General features: G+C 47.6%; 1 protein-coding gene across 5 annotated transcripts in view; it reads right to left on the reverse strand.

Moving 5' to 3' along the window:
* The window catches only part of SIL1 (SIL1 nucleotide exchange factor), a 215,257-nt gene that overhangs the window by 2,035 nt on the left and 188,536 nt on the right, over positions 1 to 24,686 (reverse strand). For all 5 annotated transcript variants that reach the window (XM_077768738.1, XM_077768734.1, XM_077768735.1 and 2 more), the window contains 2 exons: positions 2,896 to 2,992; positions 2,279 to 2,443 (listed from right to left, as the gene is read on the reverse strand). In XM_077768738.1, the coding sequence (XP_077624864.1) occupies positions 2,279 to 2,443; positions 2,896 to 2,992 (262 nt within the window). The remainder of the gene's footprint in view (positions 1 to 2,278; positions 2,444 to 2,895; positions 2,993 to 24,686) is intronic.

Here is a 24,686-nt window from a genome sequence, read left to right on the forward strand (position 1 = left end):
TTCACCACTGAGCATTTCTGATGATAAAGACTAAATCCCTTCCCTAGGACTTCAATGACTTGCAGGGTCCACCCCAACCTACACTTGGCCTTGTCCCCACATCCGTCCTTTTTCATGTACCTGTCACACTAAATGTACCCCAGAGCCTTTAAGGTGCAGCTTGGAGATGCACTCCCACCCAACCCAAACTCCAGAACTCATTCCTCAGGTCTCAGTGCCTCCCCTGACTCCCCAGATCAGAGCACCCCACTTGTAAGCCTCTGCAGCCCACAGGCTCCAGGTAATACTCTGACAAAAGCCTGTCCAAAAGCACCAAGAGAGACGAGACCATGGACCTGGGAGAACACTGGGCAGAGCAGACATCCAGTCACCACCCATGGCAGGAACCGGTGAGTGGGTCATCCCTGTGTCCCCTCAGTTCCACGGAGGCATAGAATGGACGTGGATTCACAGCCACTGGCCAGCATCTCACTCTGCAGAAGTAGTAATCTAAAAGGTGGTTCACTCTCCATGGGAAATCTGCATTTCAGCTTCTACTTTGCCACAATACCACCCTCAAGATGTGGGGCACCTCAAATAACAACCTGACACGCCTCCACCTCAGACAGCTCTGGATGGAGCTCCAGTCTGATTAGTTCTTCATTCATTCATTCTTTTTTTTAAAATTTTTTAAATGTTTTATTTATTTCTGAGAGAGAGGGAGAGAGACAGCGTAAGCAGGGGAGGGTCAGAGACAGGAGTACAGAATCTGAAGCAGGCTCCAGGCTCTAAGCTAGCTGTCAGCAGAGCCCGATGTGGGGCTCCAACCCACGAACCGTGAGATCATGATCTGAGCCGAAGTCAGACGCTTAACCGACTGAGCCACCCAGGCACTCCTCTTCATTCTTTCTGAGGAACCACAAGAACAGATAAGCCCCCACTGCCTCAAGCATAGTGTGGCTGACATGTGCACTAAGCTCTCTGGCTGCTGCAACTCCCCCCCACCCTCTTCCTCCCACCCCATAGACGGTGTCTCTGTACTATCTGCAGAGACACCAGTCTCTCCCCAGCGTTCACAGCACCCCAAAGCCTCAAGGTGAGCTCTGGGGATACACCGATGTCACAGCAGCCGCCACACTGGGAGTGGGGGCAGCAAAGAGACACCCAATACACCAGAGCAAAGAGGTGAGTTTCTCCTGGGAAAGGTCAAGCCAACGTGCAGGTCCTTTCTCCAGGCTCGCTGGCCCCTCTCCAGGAAGTCAACTGTGCCCAGGCCTTATTAATTGGATGTGAGCACCACATGGCTGCCTGCTGTTATGGGTTTCTGTAGCTTGAAGAGAGAGGGAGGGAGAGGGAGAGAGAGAGACAGAGAGAGAAAGAGACAGAGACAGGGGGTGGGGCAGGCAAACAGAATGAGAGACAAGGCAAGCCTAGAGAGACAGAGATGCCAGAGAGTGAGCACACAACAGCAAGTAACTGACCAAGAAGCAGCAACAGATAACTCTGAGCCTCAGTCTGAGGCAGGGAGGCAGGCTGGGCCTCTGAGCCTCCAACACTCAGCAGTGGTTCCAGTGGCTGCCCAGCTCTGCTTCCTGAGTCCGCAGTTGGCTGTTCTTGGAGAGTGTGGCTCAAGAGAGGCAGCTGAGAAAGCCCTGCTAGTGCTCTCTGCAGCTGCTGAATTAAGAATCCAGACCTGGCTGGTTTTATGTTGCTTTAATTAAGATACTCTTCAGGTTCACAAAGACCAAAGTTGGGCAACCAAGTCTCCTCCCAGGTGGCAACAGCAGGGGATCCCAGGCTGGGCCCTTGCCCGGAGCCAAAGCTCCCAGAGGAGGCACCTCCAGGTTTCTAGAATCAAGAGTCAGCATCATTCCAGCCTCTGGCTAATTGGTGTTCTGGCTGCTCCAAGGGCTCCCAGACAAAGCTGCTCCAGCCCACCCACTCCTCATCGCCCACACCCTAGGCTTTAGCCAAATGACCTTTCATTCCATGGAGGGCTGACCCAGGCCATTTCTGGCCTTGCATCATGCTGAGCCCTCTGCCTGCACTGTCAGTGCCCCCATCCCTGATCCTCCTCACCAGCCCTCAGGTTTCAATTTAACAATCACTTTCCACAGGACACCCTTCCTGAGGTCTCAGAAATTCTGGTTCAGGGACACACAGCATCCCCATCTGCCCAGAACAGTCTGGCACATCTTCTTAGGTTCACTGTCATGAGGATGGAAGACATGTGGGAGGCGGCGGGGGTCAAATGGCCAGAAGCAACGTAGGGGGAGGCACAACATGTCCAAGCACTCACCTTTTCAGTGACCAGGTCATAAAGCAGAGTGACCACACGCACAGCCAGCACCTCTGTGCCCTTTGCCTGTACCAGACTCCTCAGGACCTGCAGCCCCCCGAGTTTCAGGAACTGCTGCTGGGCGTAGGGGAAGTGTCGCAGGAGGGAGCACAGCGCAAACAGGACCTGCAGAGAGTGAGGAGCCATGCAGAGCTGGCCCTGCCCTAAGGCCCGGCAGAGGCAGCCAGAGATGCACCAACTACCCCACCCCGGCCTCCATTCTTCCTGGTCCACCCACCACCCACAAGGGCAGCTACACCCCAAAACACAGGTCTGTGAAAGCCAGAAGAGAGGCCAGGCCAGGAAGCCTTTAACATCACCCAATGGACAAACAGAGGGCAAAGACTGAAGCCAGAGGGAGACACCTGAAACTAATCACAGGAGCTGAACCTAGGCTTCCAGACGGCTTGGCAGCCTGCCATGCTGCTTTGGGTGAGTGGGACCTCTCCCCCTATGCCACCCAGTGAATGACCACTCAGGTCCCAAGGGTGACATGTAGAGCTTGGAAAGAGACCCATGCCTTTCAGGCTCCACAGGTGTGCTGGGGGCTGAGCAGAAGGAACAGAGCAGAAACACACCTTCTTCTTTGCAGTGAGAGGCTGCTCCGTAGCCAGGATGACCAGCAGCTTCTGGAGGGCTCCCCCCTCGATGGCCTCTACTTGGACCTTTGGATTGCTGAGGGGAAAGCATAGGACAGCATGACACTGCATCTACTCACCAAGTTGGGGGAACTCCACTGTTGTCCCCAGGGATCTGGGTGGTTAGGGAGATGCTAACATATGAGCCATACCCTGGGGGAAGAAAGGTGCACAAGGGAGTGTTCCCCCTTGGGACAAGCTAGAACTTAGCTGAGGAAACAGGCAAAGTGCTAAACATCCACCCGGTACAAAGGCCTATGACGAAAATTGCCAGGAGCCGCACCGGCCTCCCCATTCCTCTTTCCTCTCCTGGATGGAGCACACAGACCACATGTAGTCAATGCTTGTGGGATGAAGACATGGAGAATGAATGAGATCCAAGGAGCCTCTTACCCTGAGTATTTCCTAAAACAGGGCCAACCTAGATGCCTCCCCATTGTGAGAGCAGCTACTGTAACTGTACAGTTACAGTACCCTTCAGTATAGAGCCTATGTCACGGGGCCCAGGAAAATAGGGCAAGAATGAATAAATACATGTGCACAACCAAGACTGTATCAACCAACACACAGGAACACTAAAACACTCTCCCTGTTCTGGGCTGGAGAAAGAGTGATGAGGTTCAAACATTCGGGCACTAAAGGACAGGAGCCTGGCTGTTGAGACCTCCATAGGGCAGGGTGCCAGGCAGGGGATAATGTCTGGGAACCTCTTGCTTTCTAAGATTAAATTAGTGATCAATTAGGGAATAATGCCAAGCACAGGGACCTGTGTAGTTAGGCCCTCAGGGACCTGTGTAGTCAAAGGCTCCCTCACCAACCACTTAGGAGGCCTCAGAGAAGAAAGGTGGCAGGCTCCTAAAAAGCTCAAAACCAGCAGGAGGCGGAGAGGCCAGGCCAGAGGTCACAGAGTGGCTCTCGTGCTCACCCAGACAGCCCACAAAGGGCACCAAGTCTCTTCTCAGCTCTGGCTCCTTCACTTTAGCGTGGCCATCAGCTCCTTGGAGACCCCAAAAGCACATGTTCCTCCTAACCCCCAACTTCAGCAAGGGGCCTTCATGGCATCTTGCAGAATGAGGCAGGGTCTGAAACCCAGAGGAAATGGGAGGAATTTAACAAGACAGCTCACACTGCTGCTTGCAGGAAGAGGGTCTGCCACACAGCAGGTGCTCTGTCAAAGGTGGCCCAGAGGCATGGTAATGGGGCCCAAGCAAGGCCTCAATGGCCCACCCTCCATTGCTACCAGGCACTAGCTTCAAGTTTCAAAGACAACTTAGCAAGCTGAGCCAGTTTTCTGGCTGTAAATGGGAGGAGGTGCCTGAGTCCCTCTGCATCTTCTCATCCAGAAAGGATGTGCAGGGTGGGTGCTAGCCTGTCCCACTGCAACTCCATTGGTGGGTCTCAGGAGCAGCCTGGAGATGGGCCAGGGTCTCTGGGGAAAGGAAGCTGACAGCTCCTCTCCAGACAGGCAGGTGGGCACCAATGCACAGGGACCCTGGGAGCTGAGCCTCTCCCCTGCCCTCTGCTCCCCCAACTTGAGAAAAGCAGCTGCTTCATGAAAGCATGAGCTAATTAGGACTGTCTTTGCCATCATGTGCCTGAGGAACACTCACCCGCAACAGGCAGGGTCTTTTCTCGGAAAAGATGACTACACTGAGAAATTCACACAAACATCAAATACTGCCTCCAAAGGAAGCAGGGGCTGTGAGACCCAACATCACATCAGCCTCAGAGGGTGCATCAGGGGGAGCACACTGAGCAATGGGGACAAGGCCCTCCAAAGAAAGCACATGGGGCTTGGTCCTGGTCTACAGATCTGCTGAGAACAAGACTCAGAGATGAGATAATTCCCTGGCCAACTCCAGAAGACAAGGGGGGCAGTCTTAGGAGACTCACTTGAGCATGCGGAGTACAGGAACCCACCTGGGCACCAGCAGGAGTAACAGCCCTGTCACGAACACGAAGCAGTGTTGGGGGAGAGGGGAACTGTGCTCACCCAGGTCTGAATCGTTAGAAGGGGAGAGAAGTACCAGGGTAAAAAGTGGAGGGCTCATGCCATGTACGCAGATCCCTGGGATCCTCCAAATGGAACAACAGCTGGCTGACTAGGAGTAAAGATGCCAGAAGCCCGTAAGAGATAGGGATCCCCTGGTACTCCATGTCCACAGGAGCCCCGATGTAAGGTGCAGAGGGCCAGACTGCACCCTGTCACAGGAAAGATGCAGGGGCCAGCCATTGCTAGCCAGTTGCACAGAGAAGCCCCAAATGCAGGGCAGGTCTTTGGGGGAAGCTCAGCCTGATCTCTGCCACCGAACAAGCTAGGATCCACACATATGAGGCCACACCACCAGACCTCAAAGAGTGAATAAATGACCAAGTAGCACTGGGAGATTAGAGAAAGAACAGGAAGGTCTGGGCTGGGAGAGCCAGGAGAGCTGCACTGGAGAAGAGGCACTGCAGGAGGCTGAAGTTCAGGTGAAGGATCGCTGTGGACAGGAGGAAGGGCAAGTGCTCAGGGAACAGGAGGAGTATATGTGGAGAGGTGACACCATTCAGTGGAAAGCTGCCCTGAGAAGTCATGGAAAATGGGGCCAAGAGGTGCAGCTGACAAGGAGCACCAGTGGAAGTCAGGAGGCCATGCTGCCTGTAGTGCCAAGGAGACCCCGCTGACTGGGTCGGAGGAGGGGCAATGCAGGACCCAGACCTGCCTAGCAAGCAGAGCCTGCTCCTGCTTCTGCTTCCTCAGCAAATACTGCACCCAAAGTAAGAGTTAGTAACAAGCTCCTTCCAGGCACACAGACACCACAAAGGGCACTGGCCCTGGGGACCAGAGCTGAGATGGGACAACACTGTAAGCCAGGTATGGTTTACCGCTCCCAGGTCAGGTTGGCTCTGGGTATGTAGCGTGTGCCTCTATCATGAGCAGCATCACTTCTTTCCCACCCCTCAGTACAGTCACTGTTCACTCTCCTTTCCTCTGAGACACTGCTGCCTCGCTCACTCCTTACAGTCCCAATGGGGAGGGTCTCAACCCCCTAGACCCCAAAGAAGGGCTTGTGGATCGAGTACGGGTCCATGATCCATCAGAGCCTGCCATCACCATGGCTTCTGTGGGTCACCCAGGACTGGACAATCAGAGCCCTCAGTCTACACTAGATGAGGACAAAAAGGGGAAGTTTCCTTCTCCATAAGATAGGCTGCTATAAACCAGGAGCACCTACGGTCATGACGATAGCAGGCGGGTCCCATCCCATCCCCATGGAGAGAAGCCCATCAGGGGAGGACAGGATAGAGCTCACACAGAAATAAACCATAGGGAAAAAAAGCCTGATGTCTTTGTCACTTGATGAAATCACTCTCATAAGGCCACAAACCTACTTTTTCACCTGCAACAGAATCTTGAAGAACCTGGGTAAGTAGAGCAGGACCATGGGCTAAGAATGGGCCTGTGGCTGAGGGTGGCCTCCATAGCGCTGGGCCTCTTCTCCTGACCAACTTAAATGAAGGAGCCCATGCTAACTCTGGGCCTCCCCCAGACTTCAGTGGTGCCGTAGACACTTCAGGGGGTCCATATAATACCCTCAGAAAACAGCTTTTTAGTAATGCCCAGTAGAGGAGCTAAGGAACACAGGAGAGAGAAGGTGGGGAATATAAAGTCTGTGTTTCCAAAGACACTCTGTCTATCCAGGCCGAGGCAGGAGACCTGGGCAAGCCAGTTTCTTGAGCAATCTACTTTGGAGGAGCAGAGACCAGCATGCTCTCAAAACCTCTCTCTCCCCCAGCAGCTCAGCCTTGGGCTCTGAATGTTCATTACGTGCTCTGGGACATGAAATGCCCCCAAAATAGCTGAGTGAGGTTAGGGGATGTGCCAGGACCAGGGCCTGGAGAGCCCTTGGTGGGAAGCCTGTGAACAATGGCCCATGACCTTGGCCAAGTCCTTTCATTTCAGTTTCCTCACCTATGAGGCAGAGCTAAAAACTACCTGTGTTAAAGGTACAATAGGTAATGAAAGCCAATACGCTAGCCAATGCAGTATGACTACAAGAGTAAATTACACTGGGTTTGCTGCAAAGAGAGCTCAGACCATGTCCTCAGGAACACAGATGGCCGGGGCACGTATATGCCGGCCTCATCTCTTAGCATATAGATTTAGGACTAGAGCTGTGGCTCATGCAGGGGATGAGGAGGCAAGGTGGTTCTTGCTGGATGGAAGGTATGTGTCCTGACAGTTATAGATTTGAGTGTTAAAAGGGCAGGGGCCTGGCATGCCTCTCAGTGACATAGTGACGCTGGTGAGCTCAAAGTCAACAGAAGGATATTAAGGACGTAGCTCGTCTCTGACGAGATAAATGAGACTAAACCTTGTTCAGAGCTAAACTGGCTGGACTGAATAAATACCATTAGCACTTGGATTACTGGGATGTTCACAATCAGCAGGCAAGTCAGCTGTCTGTGTGCAGAGGGATGGCAGCAGCTGCTACTTTGTAAATCTTGGGTGGGGCTGGGGGGAGATCACAGGAAGGAAATGATTGCATTTGCAGAAACCAAACAGTTTGGGTCAGGGCGACTGCTACAGGCAATCTGCCAAGGGTCAGAGATCATATTTTAGCTAACTGAAGCAGAGCAAGTGTTGGGGGTGGGAGCAGCGGGGGAAGGTGGTAGAGCTGATCCAGGGATGTAACGCCAAGTCCCGCCATTGGGCCCATGAGACTGTTGCGCACCTCAGGTCCGGGAGTTGCCCTTCTCCCTCTCTGGCACTCAGGACTCACTACATAATTTTCAGGGCCAGTGCAGAATGGAAATGTGAGGGCCTTGTTCAAAAATTATTAGAAACTTGGGGTGCTTGAGTGGCCTAGTCTGTTGAGCATCTGACTTGATTTTGGATCAGGTGATGATCTCACAGTTTATGAGTTGAAGCTCCACACTGGGCTCTGCACTGATACTGTGGCACCTGGTTGGGATTTTCTCTTTCTGTCTCTCTGCCCTTCTTCCACATGCTTGCACTCTCATCAGGGGTGTGTGCATTGAAACAGAAAATACACAGAGATCCTGCTTGAGGTAAACTGGAAAAACAAGGGCTGAAAAGGGAGTTTGGATCACTGGAAAAGGCAGAGTTCCTGAAAGGGAAATGAGGGTTAGGTTGACTGGTTAGATGGGGATGAGTAAACATTTAGGTGAAATCCCCAAAGCAGAGCTGTGTCTTCCAGAGTCCCAGTCCAAACCTAGCGTCTAGGCATGACCACTGGTCACTTGGGCACACTGGGCTATATGCTCTCTCAGGAGTCCTCACAAATTTATAAGCAGAATAATTTCTTTTTCATTCTCTTAATAACAGAGTAAAAAAGTACCACTGTTCTGAAATACTCCCTGAGAAGATTCTAGGCAGTGTGGAAAGGAAGCATATCTCAGGGGAGTATGTTATGTGGTCAGGCTTAATCATTTGCGATCCTGCCTGATGAAGTGGTACATGCTCACCTTCCTGCCCAGAGAGAAAGATTCCTTCTCTGCTGGCCTCACGTTGTCTGTGCCCTAGCATGTGCCCTTGATCATCTGCGAAACACAAGATTTGCAGGATGTGTAATCTTGAAATAGGCAGTTCATTAGGGATCTATACTAGCCTGCCATCTAGGGATTAATGGGGTTAAGCAATCAATTAGTCAATCAAGATATGGACAATTACCAACTTGAATAAAAATCAAAAAAATAAATGCCACATGAAAATGAAGCCCTCAAGAGAACCCAAACATCCAGCTGGTAACATGAGACTAATACCACAATGGGGATGATGGGAACCACCCTGGCCCCCTCACACGTTTCATCTGGACACTGGGGAAGGGTAGGATTATCACCAGACCCATTCATAAACAGTCAACGATTCGGCAACTAATGCCTCAGGCCACATGTAAGTTTTCTGGCAGTCGTGTCACAGACCTGACTCATAGTGGACCTGCCTTAGATCCAGTCCCTGAAAGCTGTCCACGTGAGGAGCCAAGGGTTCCCCAACATAGTCCTAAACCTATGTAGAGAAGGCCAAAAGCAAGTTACAAAGGGCATGGGTAGTATGACGGCATATATTTGTCTCTGGGTGGTAAGACATATGTTTTAAAACCAATATGGGTTTTTGTAAAATTAAAAATTCAGTAACGAGATTTAAAATGTCACTTTGCTACCCAAGCCATTCATCCTAGCATGTCACACCATATTTAGGGATCCTCATTCTGTCATGTATCCAACGTGTTCATTAGCCTTACTGATCTGTGTCATCTGCCCCCATTGTCCTCAAATAAGAATCTCAACACAGGCTGGACAGGACAGAGTCTGACAAGAGATCTTTGGCACATCAACACAATGAAGACTGTTGTGGACAATGAACCATTTGTAAGATCATTTGATTTTTCAGATCCTAACTCATTTGGAGAAGCCAGCCAACTCTTTCCCTCCTTCTTCACACTCAAGTTTCTCTGAACCACGTTTGACTCTGGCAGGAAGACCACTGTCCTTAAAAGAGAAGCCAGAGGTGGAACAGAACTAGAAGGGAGGCTGGGAGTGCCCTACGTCACCTGCCACATTGAGTCATCTGCCAAACCAGGGGGCTGATGCCACAGTTCTCACTGTGAACGCTAACGGCTTGGGCAGGTCCCTCTCTTCTTGGCATCCCAGGTCTCACCCCTGTGGTATTCCTTACAGTATGGTCAGAGCTTTACACCCTTCACTATTTGTTTACCCTTTTTCATCGCTTATACAAAAGCTCTCTAACTGCTTCTTCATGTACTGTTTTGGCCTACAGGTGGCTCCTCTCTTATTTCCTGCAGTAATCACCTGGGACTGTACTGAGCACATTTCATTTCTCAGACTGACTCATCCTCCCTTTCAAAACTCTTGCCCAAACATCCTAACTATTTTTCCCTGGGCCTTCAACAATCTGCCTTCCTCGAAACACAGAGAGTTGTGCATTTCCCTAGGCTTCTCCAAACATAGTCACTTTCTGCTAAGGATTCCAACACTTTCACTTCACTAGATAGATCCTTTTTGTTGCTCAGAATTTCAGGGAAGGGCGCTCAGTAGGTGAAGCGTCTGACTCTTGATCTCGGCTCAGATCATCATCTCACAGTTTGTGAGATGGAGCCCCATGTCAAGCTCAAGCTGATAGCATGGAGCCTGCCTGGGATTCTCTCTCTCTCCTTCTCTCTCTGCCCCTTTCCCGTGCTCACTCTCTCTCTCTCTCTAAATAAATAAATAAATAAATTTTTAAAAAAGAATACAATTTCAGCAAGGCCGTTTTCCTTATGGCTCCCTTTATCTTCTGAGAGATGAAATATCAGAAAAGAGAGTTAGGAATTAAAGCAAATCAAGAACTTATCAGAATCTTGTTTTCCACTCAAGGAGACTTGCAGCTACTCAGATGCATCAAGACCCACAGCACTTTATCAACTTGCTTCGGCACCAGTTTTATAATCTCAATCCAGAAAGCCTCTTCCACACTGAGAGTAAATAGCTGACATCTTATCCCATGACTAGTCTGCATGTTCTTTGGTAAAATAAGGGCCAATGATAGGCTTTTGTTTCACCAAAAGCCCCAACTCAGTTAGAAATCTAGTGAATGAAAGCAGCTTTGACATCAGAAATAACTGGGTTCAAGTCCCACTTCCAGTGTTTCCAAGTTGTATGACTTGAACAAATTACTTAAAACTTCTTTAGACTTTAGTTTCTGTCTCTGTAAACAGGGATTAGTAATATTTGTCCCTTGGGGATTGTTGGGATGAAATATGGTAATATGTAAGGAGATGAGCCCAATTCCTGGCAAATACCAAGTATTCAATTAACAGTTGTTTTATAATAATGTATTATACTATTTAATGAAAATTACTATTTTTGCTTTCCTGCTAAGAAGGAGTGCCTGGGTTTTCAGGCTTCTCAAAAGTAGGAGGGGCTACCTGTGGTTGGAGACAAAGTCCCACCACCTCCCACTGAGTGGCCCCAGATTATCATTCTTGGCTTCTCTGGCTAGAGGGACAAAACTAGAGGAGAAAGAACTCATGGGGGAAGAAAGGTAATTAACAAGCTAGAGGGAGAGATTGGGAGGAAGGATCAAAGAAGCTAATTAGAGCTGGCTAAAGGGAGGCCACAGGGTGGGGAACATGCAAGAGAGAGAGCTAAAGAGAAATTATCTGTAGCGTATAATTATTCAACAAATGCCTCCCAGTAATTCTCTCAGGCAACTGAGGGAGGCAAGGTAGGAGTAACAAGGTTAAGCAGAAGAAAATTTAGGCTAAAGCATATGGGAGATTTTTTACTCAGTGAGATTTATCAAGTTTATGAGAGAACACTGGGAGGATGTCACCTGAGGTCATCCATACCAACCAGCTGGTGGTACAACTATTTCCATTCCCCAGAGGTGCTGGGGGGACCAGAGGAAGCAAGATCCACAGGGTAAGAGGGCTGCAGGGAAATCACCTAGCCAATCTTCATTCCAAGCTGTGGGCAATACACCTTCTCAAGAGGCCCTTTGTGGCTCAGGAAGGAACTTCCTTAGTCACTCAGATCTTGCTCTCAAGGGCTCAGAGGTGCGAGCGGGGCAATCACTCACCTTTCCCTCCAACCTCCTCCTCTCCTTAATCAGAGCCAATAGAATCAAGCAAGGCCTATTTTGCTTTTGCCACAAACTGCAGAAATGTTTATGAATAAGCCATTCTTTTTTTTTTTTTTTTTGCAGTTTTATTGAGGAATAATTGACATACAGAACCATCTCTTAATAGCAAAAGAAAAGGCAACAATCGTGGGATTGTCTACAGCTGAAAATGACAACAGTGAAATGCTTCGTTTACAGGATTTGGAAGTCATATAGACTACAAATCTCTCTGCTGTGCAACATACATAACAAGTCCCCAAAATATCCTTTGTTTCCTGAGGTTCTGCTCAGATATTTAAGGTTTCTGACAGTTTAAATATGGTGAACAATATGGTAAACCATTCGAATATTTTGCATCATTGGTATTTGGAAAGATCTTTATGAACAATCAGTTATAGTTCTGAGAGGCAAGTGTAGCACCCAGGCTCCTGGTTTTCCATGGAGGTGAATCCGGAGGGCTTCCTGGGCCAGCTCCATTTCCTGTGGCTCATCCCCAGGCTCCAACGAGTATGGGTTTCCTGCCCGTAGCCACTTCTATCACAATGTCACAGAAGAGAAAACTGGGTGGAATGGGCAGGACTGCTGACTCCCAGGTCAGGCTCAGGACTTCAGGTCAAGAAGGACCGAGAGCAGAGGCACCTGTCTGGCTCAGCTGGTTAAGTGTCCGACTCTTGATTTTGGCTCAGGTCATGATCTTGCAGCTTGTGGTTTTGAGCCATACATGGGGTTCTGAGCTGGCAGTGCAGAGCCTGCTTGGATTCTTTCTCTCTCTGCCCCACCCACATCATGTTCTCTCTCTCTTTTTCAAAAAAGAATAAACAAACAGAAAAAGGATGGCACAGAGCTTTCCCCTGATGCAGGAAGAAAACTGGGAGGTCTGACCTTGTTGCCCTTAGGCCTGAGTCACCAGGCACTAAAACGGGGAATCTAAAAGGAAAGCAAAGATTTCCCACTCTGTGGAGAAATTTAAGAACTGGAGAAAAACTCCAGTTACTCTCAGCTTCTGGAGACAGAATGATGGATGGTTTCTTTTGCGCGTATGCTATCTGTCTGACTGAGGCTGTCTGTCGACAGTTGGTGGACAAATCCTGATTGGGCCCAGGGGGCAAAGGGTCCTCAGCTAAGCATCTCGGGGCCAGAGCAAAGAATGAAAATAGTTCTTGCCCCTATTAGACAAAACTAACACTAACAGAGACATGCAGAGAGGCACTTTATTAAACAAGTCACTATGCAAAAGAGGCCAATACCAGGTGATATGTGAAAAACGGAGGGTTTGACCAGGAAGGTGCCCTGGGAGAATGACCTTCCAGGTCAGATCAAAAGTCATTAAGACAGGAGGAAAACAGCTAAAAGTCTGTATGGTATTATCCAAATGCATTCAGATAAAAGTCTTCTCCCTGCCCCCCAAAGAAAATCTTAAGAATCACCTTCCACACACCCTTTAAACTCATCTCCTAATAAATCGTTAAAAGGCCTTCTGCTGGAACCATTCTAATGCCAACAAAAAAGTTACACTCATAAAATAGTTAATGTCAAAACGTAAATGGTTTGTTTAAGATACAGCAATTGTTGCTGAATCAAATACAAAATCTCTACGGCTTGAATAGCATGGGAAACAAAAGGCTTGTCGATTTAGTGCTCGTTAAAGCCTGTCTGGCTGAATTTTAGATTGCAGCTTAAAAGAAAAAACATTAAACCAGTTCAAGTGTGAACCAACATATGCACAGCAGTTTTCAGCTGCCTGCAAATGGGGCAAGGACACAGGCCTGAATGTGACTTGCACAAACCAAGGCCTGGGGGTTGGGGAGGGGTGTGGTTTCACATCTAAAGTATTAGGGGGGAGGGGTAGAGCCTGAGGTGAGAACTCCCAGCAATGGGACCTGGAGCCCAGGCTCCCACCAGGCTTGAATTCAGCACTGTGGAAAGGGCCAGCCCTAGCTAGCTCTTTCCTGCAGGAAAACTAAGGTGCTGAGGATAGTCAAATTCTAGGTAAGGGCTTGCTTCTGCCTATGAGAGGTAGAAAAGCAAAAGCATTTTGGCACTCCTTCCCTTTTTCTGGCCTTCCTTCTCAGACACCTCCATGAAGCCACAGCAGGACTTCTGCTCTGCTAAATCTGCAACCAGCTTGGTGACCTTCACAGGCCTGAAGTCTGGTCTGAAAAGTAGTTCTTCGTGGTAAGTTTGTGGAGTGCTGTGCAGAACCTCTGTCTAAATCCTCTTGCTCGCTGGGCTATAAAAGGGCTTCAAATTTTACCATGTGGGATTTATTTCTTTGAGTCTTAAAGATAATTCTGTCTTTCAGGGTCCTCTAATAAAATGCTACTGCTCCTAGGTTGGGAGAACCGGTCATGTGTAAGCAGAGTGACCACATAATTTATTGTGCAAACTAGGACACTTTCAGAGTGAAAGGAGGCACTATTAATTACTGCAATGGAACAAGCAGCATGAATGCAACATATGGCCACCCTCTGTATAAGGCTTTGTGTTAAATTCTATGGAAGATACAAAGGTACATAAAGAACATGCACAGGCCTGGACTCTGGACACTGAGCTGAGGGGCAAAGGATCCTGGGAACAGACCAAGGCTAAGCACCCATGGGAGGGGGACAATGGCACCCAGGAGGGAAACATCAGGATAGGGTCTAAGGAGACACAGCAGTAAAGACCATGGGTACTGGAGCCAGACAGACCTAATTAACCTTTGTTTGCCCACGTCTCCTCATCTGTAAAGTGAGGATTATTTCATAAGACTACTGGGAGGATTAACTGAAATATCAAATGGTACAGTTCCTGGCCCATTATTTTCAGTAGGTTCAATAATATTAACATTATTAGGACCAGCCTTCTACTTAAAATCTCACCTACTCCTATCAATGCGCCATCACACGGTGAAGGAGGGGCAGGAAGAGAGAAAAACACCAAAAAGGCAGACTTAGCTTCTCTTCGGTCCTAACTAAGTCAGGAAAGGCCATGGCAGGGCTGCTGCTGCGGGGGCCTCACTGCATCAGCTCCCTAGGGGGACGTGAGGCGATATGGGTTGCTCTCCTGGGGCCTCGCCTTCTGGTCTTCAGCTTCTCACACTCACCCAACCCATCAGCTACAGCGTCATCTTCCACACCTGGAGGCAAATTCCATCCACTGGCCAGTTCCGTCAGGACAGGGGACAGAGACAATGCCTTTCCAGACTGATGGAGCCCTGTCCTAATGGCCAGGAATACTGTCTGTGTGGTGTGTGGTGAGACATTCTCTTGGGCCCCCTGTGGTAACAGAAATGCATAACTAGGGGCAGCCCCTCACAGTCCGAAGGAGAATGGATCTGGAGGGCAGTCATTTAATAGCTCTCAAGGATTTCTCATATGTTGAGTCACATAATCCTCAAAACAACTCTAGGAGGCAGATAATATTTTTACCCCCATTTTACTCATCAATAAACTAAGTTACAGAAAGTTAAGTACTTTTTCCCAAGGTCACATAGTGACGTAGTAAGTGGCAGTTGTCCTGAAAGCTCAAGAATAGGACCAAAGAGACCCGGAATCAACTGGAGGCACAGCACAAACTACTAGCCAAAAAGAGTTCTTCATTTATCTGAGTTTAACTCAAGAAGCTCTGCTACTTAACCAAAGGTTCTGCTGTATCAAATAACTTAGGACAGTGAAATCACTGTAAAAGTGTTTAAATATCATGATGCCACTGCCAACAGCTGTCATCATCTAATTTTGGAGAGCTGGACCCAGTATGGAGAAAAGGGAACTTGGTCTCCGGCTATTTTCCCCTCTCTAGGGCCTAGGACAGAGACTAGGATGCTCTGGCTCAAAGTAAAGGAGGAATGAAACCAAAATAGTGGTTTTCAAAGTGTGGTCTCTGGACCAGCACCAGTACCAGCAATACCTGGGAACCAGTGTGCAATAAGTTCTCAGACCTCAGACTAGAGTTACCTCATCAGAAGCTTTAGGGGAGGGGCCTGGCAATCTGTATTTTAACAAATCCTGGCTAAATCTTGTTGCTTCTCATGCATGCCTAAATTTGAGAACTGCACTCTGTAGCGTGTGCCAGGAATGGCTTGCTTCAGGGGCCTGAGGCAGAGCTTGGCTTTTCAAGAAGACCCAAGCCCTGAGGGCCACTGCCAAGATGAAAAGCTCCCAATAAAACCCAGACCTACATGGCCACACTGATCAAAATACAATAAAGAAGAAAGTGAGAAATCTGACAAAAGGAAAACGCAGCTTCGGTGGGGGACAAAATACAACAATCTTCTGTGGGAGATGAGAAGCATAAAAGGGATGTTAGATGTTCAAAGAACCAAATGTCGAAACGACAAAAAAATACAAGAATAAAGACAAAGTGTGGACATCAATGCCAAACGGGCCTCTGTCTAATGATGGAAGTAGCAGGAAACAGCAGTCCTCCCAAGACTAAAGCCTGCTTTTCCCCACCCCCAACATGACAGCCTATATAAATAGAGTCTTGAGGGGAAAAAAAAAATACCAGCAATTAGTCACTGAATTCTGTTTGTTGGAATGAAGAAACACTTGCAAAAAGTTACCAGAGGCTCTGGCGAGCAAAGCTTGGCTAGGGAGGCCATGCAGACGGAGGGCAGGAGAAAGATCATTAAGGGAGAAGGCCTGTGGGGTGTTCCTGGCAGTCTTTGATGCCTGCCAAGTCTTAACCTGGAAGGGAAAATGGAGGGCCTGGCTACCAGGCTGTAATGAGCTCCAACCTGGGCCCACATCCAAGCTGGAAGGCCTTTAATGTGGGTTTGAGCCAGAAGCAGGGTTGAAACGGAGGTGGTGGGAGGGAGGAGTCGTCCTCAGCCTAGCTTAGCAGACCCTGCCCCAGGTAGATGAGACCACAGAATACGCAATCTCTGACCAAGTACCTTCATTCAAGAAAGCCTATGGGTCCTTCCCTACTGATCCCCAGGGGGCCATGCTTTGGAAACAAGAACAGTAGAAGCCTCAATGCTTCCATTCAAGAATCTGCTGGAAATGAACTTATGACAGGACCAAAAACGGGCTTCCCTTTCCCAAATGAATTCCTTCACTCATATGTGCCATGCTCTCTATTGCTTCTGCCTCGAGGGCCCTTTCCCCACCCTCCTCATTTCTGTCCCCATCTTCACCAGGCTAGTTCTTATGCCTCCAAGTCTCACTCCAAACATTTCCTCTGAGAAACCACCTGACTCACATCAGGTCTCTGCTTGCATTCCAGAGACCCCCTTTCTCCTTCATCGCACTCATCAGATCTGGTCAGGGTATTTCCCTTGCCCAATTGTCAACTCTCTCAAGTACATGGACTATGATTTGGTATCTGTTCATTGGTGGCCTCACTTTCCATGGTCTAGCCCCAAATCCATCCTCAGCTAAGCAGGAACTGCCTAACAGGCTCGGTGCTGCTGCCCTGTTGGGGCTGCTCATTATGTACCTGGATGTATGGATGGATAGTACATATGATCTCTTTCCCTTTCTGAGCATCTTACCTACTCCAGAGGTTCAAAGAAAGCACACTCCAGCCAAATTCTAAACTTTGCCTTCTCTTTCCTACCCCCTTTAGTAGGATTCCCTCAACAACTACCTCATGCGACTCCACTGCCACACATCTGCCTGCTTGAGAAAAAGAATACAGCAAAAGTGTTCCATGACCCCTGTGGTACTTCTCCCGGGAGTATCTGCATTTGCCCACAAAGAGATGTATTAAAAAAACAAGAAAGTAATTCCCAATGGCATTAATAGAATTTTAGGCAGCAACAGGAAGGGGAAAAAAAGATTTGGGAACCAGGATCCTCTACATGGTTCCTGAAATCAACCTGCAGTATGTAACACCCACCTCTGCTATGTCTAAGATCAGCCCTAACTCAATCCTAATGTTAGCCACCCCTTGACAGCCATGGTGGGATGATGGTAAGAGACATATCCACAGGTGGTCACAGTCATCTCTTTTCTGTCTGACCTATCCTGGCTGTTCTCCTTGACAACAGTCCTCTGGCTAAAGACCAGAAACCCTAGGCTAGAACTTCTGTCTTCTTTTCCGGACCTCTAATATCAATCCAACTTTCCAGGCCTATGTCAGGTCAGCACGGTACCAGAGAAGGCTCCTTAGCTGCTCTCTACCTCTGCAGTGCTCCAACCAACACCAACCTTTGCTCCATCTAAAAGCCATTCACAGTCAGCTCTGCCTGGGGGCCCTGATAGATTGATATGCTGGGAATCCACTGAGGAGGTGGCACAGAGCCACACAGAGGAGCACAAACACTGGAAGAGGGCAAGGCCAAGTTGACAAATATCATACAATGAGAAAGAATTGTATGAACTGCAGTGGCATAATGTAGCATAACAGATGGATAATTAGATTTATTCTAAGAGCTGTAAAAGTAAGTAATTAAATAAAAATATGGAACAATGAATCTGCCACAGAGAGACACCTAACAGCCTCACAAGGGCCCTGCAGCTGGCACAAGCAGCCTGGGAAAGAAGCAGTGGGCAAGGAATCTATAACACTGCCCTGATGTTGCAGGTACAATAAATTCAGTACCAACTCAAGCTGGGCACAAAGGAACAGCTGATTTTGGAGGGACATAATCAGACCCGTGGCTGTGAACAGTGTTGTGCCCCGTGAGTGTGATCCTCTGTCTATATGTGGAAGATGGCCACCTGAGGTATACTGATAAACTCCCCACCACTGGGATGTTTGGCAAGGCCCCTGCAAAGCAAGAGTGACAGATTGTATTTATCTCTGCAGAAGCAGAGGAAGGAGATGAAAAATGCATGCATCAATGACAAGATTTACAGATACCAAGAGGCAAACTGGGAGACAGAGGATGGCAGAGGATGAGGGTGCACTTGTCCACAGAAAAAACAGGAAGTGAGCACCCAGTATGTGTGAAGCACAGTGCTGGGCACAGGGTTCCACCAAGGAAGCAGCTTCCCTAGCCATCACATGAGCTCTCTAGAATTAAACTGAATTCAGACTTATCTAAGAGAAAAAGATAGTTTGCTGGATTGCATCATGAAGAAGGATGAAAACAGTAAAAGCCAAACTGGGACCAGAGGCTCAAGTAATGTGCAAGGGTCCTCTCAGGCTGCATTTATTAGACTTTGCTTCCCTCTCTGGATGTAGGTGCTTCCTCCAGGCGCAGATAAGACTCACCCTCTCAACACATCGATCCCAGCATTAAGAGTTCTCCCCCTTGGGGTGCCTGGGTGGCTCAGGTGGTTACGCATCTGACTTTTGATTTTGGCTCAGGTCATGGTCTCATGGTTCCTAAGATCAAGCCCTGAGTCAGGCTCTGGGCTGACAGCATGAAATCTGCTTGGGATTCGCTCATTCATTAATTCATTCATTCATTCATTTTCTCTCTCCCAAAATAAATACATAAACATTAAAAAAAAAAGTTCTCAAAAGGTTCAGAATTTTACAGCAGGACTTCTACTGGCTCTGCCTGTGTCACATGCCCATCCCTGGACCAATCACTGTACACATGGAAGTGTCACTACAAGTGGCTAGCTGGTCTATGTCATATAGCCGTAACCGGGAATGAGAGATGGCAAAGAAACAAGAACACCCTTACCTGACCACATGGTTCTGCTGTAGAGACTCCCAAAAGAAAGGAAGTATTTTTTTTTTTTTTTTTTTTTTTTTTTTTTTTGGGNTTAACCGACTAAGCCACCCAGACGCCCCAAGAAAGGAAGTATTTTATAAATGGTGGATGATAGAATAATGTGTTGAGAAACCAAAAACAGCATAAAGCAAGAGCCTTCACAGCTCACCACACTGTTTTATACCACCTCAAGCCATGACACTCAGTGATAATTGGTTGTTTAGAGCTAGACAGAGGTTCAGGCCAGGTATGTAACAGTCAGACCAGGGCTCTGCTTGCACAGAACCAGTCTGACCCTCTAAAATTTGAAGGTTCTAAAGGCCCTGCTGCTTGTCCCTTTAATAGCAGTGCATCCTGTGAGATTGTCCCCAAGGCCTAACCAAGTACAGAGCCATGTGGACACCAAATAGGCCCATACTTAGGAAACCCACATAGTACTAAAGCATAAAGCCCCAGGCAATCAACTCCTTGGAAGCTATTTGCACCCACTAACTTGAATCTCCTTCCCATAGCATCAACTATGAAAAATAAACTCTCCCCAACCTGGAAATCGCAGCTCAGCAATATGTTAAAGTCAGAAGGATGGGGATAAGGCTCAGTCCAGAACCACTTTTTTTTTTTTTTTTACAAATAGTTTATTGTCAAATTAGTTTCCACATAACACTCAGTGCTCAATCCCCACAAGTGTCCTCCTCCATGCCCATCCCCCCTCCCCCCCACATCCATCAGTCCTCAGTTTTTGTCAGCATTCAAGAGTCTCTCATGGTTTGCCTCTCTCCCTTTCCCCCACCATTTCCCCCCTTCTTCTCCCCCTTGTTCCTCCGTCAAGTTCCTCCTAATCCTCCTATACGTGCAAACATATGATATTTGTCCTTCTCTGCCTGACTTATTTCTCTCAGCATAACACCCTCAAGGTCCATCCATGTTGCTACACATGGCCAGATTTCATTGTTTCTCACTGCCATGTAGTATTCTATAGCCCAGAACCACTTCCATTCACAACAATGGTTCCACAGTGTGGCTCTCTATTCAAAGAATCCCCCTACCGCCTGCAGAGGGAAAGCAGGTGTTTTAGGTATAGAAATAAAAAACCTACCTCATCCCTACTGCTTTCAAAGCCACCACTTACTTGCTCAACCCTTAGCACCAAGGGCTTATTGTGAGGCTCTCCCTCTCACGTGGCTTAAAGGAAGAGAGATCCCTGGCCTTCCTCACCTGTGGGGCTCATTCCTTCACATTTCTCTAACTCCCTCCTTGGGCTCCAGACAACACCTTCAGTTGTCTCTCTGACTACTTATTATTTTTTTTTTAATTTTTTTTTAATTTGTTTCTGAGAGAGAGAGAAAGAGAGAGAGAGACAGCATGAGTAGAGGAGGGTCAGAGAGAGGGGGAGACACAGAATCTGAAACAGACTCCAGGCTGGCTGTCAGCACAAAGCCCAACACGGGGCTCGAACCCATGAACCAAGACATCATGACCTGAGCTGAAGTCGGACGCTTAACCGACTGAGCCACCCAGGCGTCCCATCTCTGGCTACTTATTAAAGCAGCTTCCCTTTGGAAGGGACAGTTGGAACTCAGACCTCTGTCAGGCCACACAGAGCTAAAACACATTCAGGAGGTCTCTCTGTTCCAAGACCACCTAGAGACAGGAGATCATGGGGACCCTCAGGAGCCAGACCCAAGAGAGACATCTCTAGGCTTCCATTCTCAAGTTGTGTACATTCTGGTGAATCTGTCACCTTCACTATCAACCTGGAGCCTGCTCTTATCAGTGATGCTGGCCAACATGGGGCTACCAAGGTCTTTGTGCCACTGAGGCCTTGTCTAGGAATGGAGGGAAATGAAGCTCAGCTCCCATGTGGAGTAGCTAAATGCCCTAGCTCTGCCTGGTACTCCAGAGCTACTTTTGAAGGTCTGCTTCAGTCCAGCCATGCTGGGTCCAGATGTAAGAACTTCCAGGCAGGCTGAAAAACAGCCTGCCCATGGATGGGTCCTCTGGTCCAGAGCTCTTTGAGCTGGCTCTATTCCTGCTCCACACACATCACAATTTATTGCTGCTGTTGAGAGCCCCAGGGACAAGAAAGTTCCCACCTCTCACTCTGCCTCTGCCTTTCGTGAGTACACACTGGAACCAAATACCAACCAAAACCTGGACTTAACCTCAGTAACTATAAACCTCAAACTGAGCTCAAACAACTTTTCTTAAGCCACAAACTAAATCAAAGTATTTTTTTAAACCCAGAGAAACAGTTCAAAAGGCAACTAACCTTTTTCCCCCCTTCAAAATTACTGTATTTGGACAAACCACAAACATCAAAATAGTATCCGAATCAAGAGTTTATTGCTCCCTCCCAGAGGAAAAGAGACTATGCTGATAACTTCAGGGTAACCCTGAGTCCAGGACATCCAGGGCAAATGGTTCCTGGGTCCTCAGGGAAGGAGAAGAGAAAGGATAACAAAAACAGGAGGGAGGATGACAACCTTGGGACACTGGTGACTAGGCGTAAAGAAGCACTTCTTTAGTCCCATAAGGAGAACAAGACTCTAAGACAGCCTGGGCCATGGTATTCAAGAATAATGCCTCAAAACCTACCTGGCTCAAGGGATCTGTACAAACTGCTGGGTCCACCCCCAAACTCAAACCAATTAAAGGTTATAGGCCATGAGGGTGCAAAGGACTAATACCGCAAAACCCAACAGCAGCTTCTCTTCTATTCCTTACTTTTATTACAGCATTTAATTAGAAAATAGTATCAGCTCATGTTTTAAAAAAAATTCATATAGATTTTTTTATATGTATACAGAAGATGCAAGATACAAAGGAAAAGTCCCTCTTTCTCACAACCTCATTCTCATGGTCTCATACTCTCAGAGGTAAGAGCTGATTTCTGTATATTTAAAATACATGTGTACTACAAATTTCTATATAAATCTTCACTCATTTACTCTTTTTTTCTTTTTTTAATTTTTTTTTAATGTTTTATTTATTTCTAGGAGAGAGAGAGAGAGAGAGAGACAGCGTGAGCAGGAGAGGGTTCACTCATTTACTCTTATATGATGGATAATTACTATACATGTTATTTTGTTATTTGCAACCTAGAGACTCTGCTTCGCAGAAAGGAGAGGCTCCCTGAGTCTCCTAGTAAGTACTCTGAAGCCAAAGAGAGCAGCAAATAGAAGGGAGGAGGGTGCCCAAGCATCTTTTAAAAGATTTCAGGAAGATCTAACATTCCAGAGTCAACTTTAAATCCAAGAGTTCCTTAGGGAAGCACAACCCTGCCTCCAACAGGGCCTCTCCCTCTGGCGCAGGGGAGAGAGAAGGAAGCCTTTATAAGCCATTCCTCTCTAGCCCTCCTGCCCTGAGGTTGGCGGCCTTGCCTATCCTACCATGTCATTCTAGGGCTGCTGTCCTTCACCCTCATGCCTGTCACCACCCCTGTCCTCACCCCTTGGGCCCTACTCTACAGTTTCCATGCTCTTCTGAAACATCACCACTGGCAGGGCTAAACAACTGAGAACAACAGGAGATGACCTCATAGCCTTCATATGCTAATGCCAGCTCCCAATTACTTGTACTGTTGAATAATTGAAAGAGGAGAATAATCCACTCAGCTGATTTGGGAAGCGGGCCAGTCACACAGATTATCTCAGAGTGAATTATTCACAGTAGGGATAATTGGGAGTTGCCCAAACTTCTATTTGTGGTTCAGGCATCACGTGGAAGAACATTCAAGATGTAAAGTATAAATGCAAGAAGAAGGAAGAAGACCTTGTTGTCAGGCCCAGATTCTCTCTGTGTTGCCTGGTAAGTCACAACCCCTCTCACCACCCCACTTAGGGTCAGTGGGTACAATGAGGATGATGGTGATGACGGTGATGAAATTGAACATTAATAATATTTTTACTGACAGCTCATTCTATTTCTTTACCCTGTGCAGTGTTCTGTGCTGGAAGTTTACTTATACCATACATACATTATTTCACTTAATCTTCACAATCAATCTGTGAAGCACTGTCTTCTCCATTTCCCAGTTGAGGAAACTGAGGCTTAGATAGGTTAAATAACTTGCTCAGGATACAGACTGTCAAGGTGTCTGTCTATCTAGAGCTGAGCCTCTTACCCAAGAAGCTCTTTTGCCAACTAATTCTTACCTCTGCCACCTTGTAAGGGAGATTCTTCCTCAGAGAACACATCAAACTACAGGGAATGAAAATAGCTCTTTTTTAGTTTAATACCATTCATCCTCATCTTGAAATGACTCAACTTCAGAGTAACAAAATTGCCCCTCTCCTCTTAAAGCAAGAAGCCTATAGGGAGAGACTGGTCTGCTTGTCATTCCACTTCAAGAAATCCAGACTCTGGATGCCCAAGCCACTGGCAGACTTACAAGAGAAAACAATCTTCTATCACTCCATCTATCATAGTGATTAAAGAGTGAAAAAAGAAACCACTGTCCTCCTTCTGACAGGCCAACCACTTCAGCCAAAAGGCAGTTCAGAATTCTGAGGCCAGAGCGTGCGGGAGGGGTGTAGGCTCTGCAAACCACAACGAGCACTGTCCATCTCAGAAGACCAGAGTCTACAAAGTGACTGGGCCAGCACCTGGGTGTCTGAGGTCCCCTCACATAGTGTCTACAAGGTGTGGTAGCTGGTCTCCAAAACGGCCACCAATGCCTTGGCTTCTGGTATTATGCCTTTATATGGTTCCTTCCCACAGTGAATCACAGCTTATCCGTGTGACCAAAAGAATACAGGGGAGGTGATGGGGTTGACTTCTGAGGCTAGGTCATAAAAGGCACTGACACTTCTGTCTTGCTCTCTTACACTGCTCACTCTGAAGAGAGCCATGGGGATAGATGAACAGCCTAGTGGAGATGCTCAAATAAAGAGGAACTGAGGGCTCTCACCAACAGCCAGCATCAACTTGTCAGGCATGTAGTTGGAAGCAGATCCCACAACCCTACTCCCAGCCAACATCTTGTCTACACTTCCAAATTTCTGACTCACAGAAATGAGAAATAATAAATGATTACTGTTGTTTTAACCCACTAAGTTTGGAAGTAATTTGTTATGGAGCAATAAAAAGCTAATAAATGATAAGAAGGAAAGGAGTGAGACGTTTCACAGTGTTTTATTTCCTGCACATGATGTTACAGGGGAAGAACTGGGTCAGGTGTCCAGGCCACAGACCACCAAAAGCTCTGATTAAGCCCATAAGGTCCAGAACACTATACAAGAGAGAACAAAGACCTTCATGGCCCAGACACTCCAGCTCTCCAGTCAAGAAAAAGCTTATGGAAAATACATGCCCATGCCTCTGCTTCTAATCAAGGTAACAATAACAACAGTAATAAAGCTACTGTTAGCAAGCATTTACTGGGTGCCTGGCACGTGCTCTTCTTACTTTATCTCCCTTACTCTTCACAATAACTCTCAGAGGATACACATAATAGGTACTCGAGAAATATGTGTTGCATGATTGAATCAACTACCAACAAGCAGTTAGTTC

Source organism: Crocuta crocuta, unplaced genomic scaffold, assembly GCF_008692635.1.
Source record: "Crocuta crocuta isolate KB4526 unplaced genomic scaffold, BGI_CrCroc_1.0 scaffold64, whole genome shotgun sequence".
In the NCBI taxonomy this organism is placed as follows: Eukaryota; Metazoa; Chordata; class Mammalia; order Carnivora; family Hyaenidae; genus Crocuta; species Crocuta crocuta.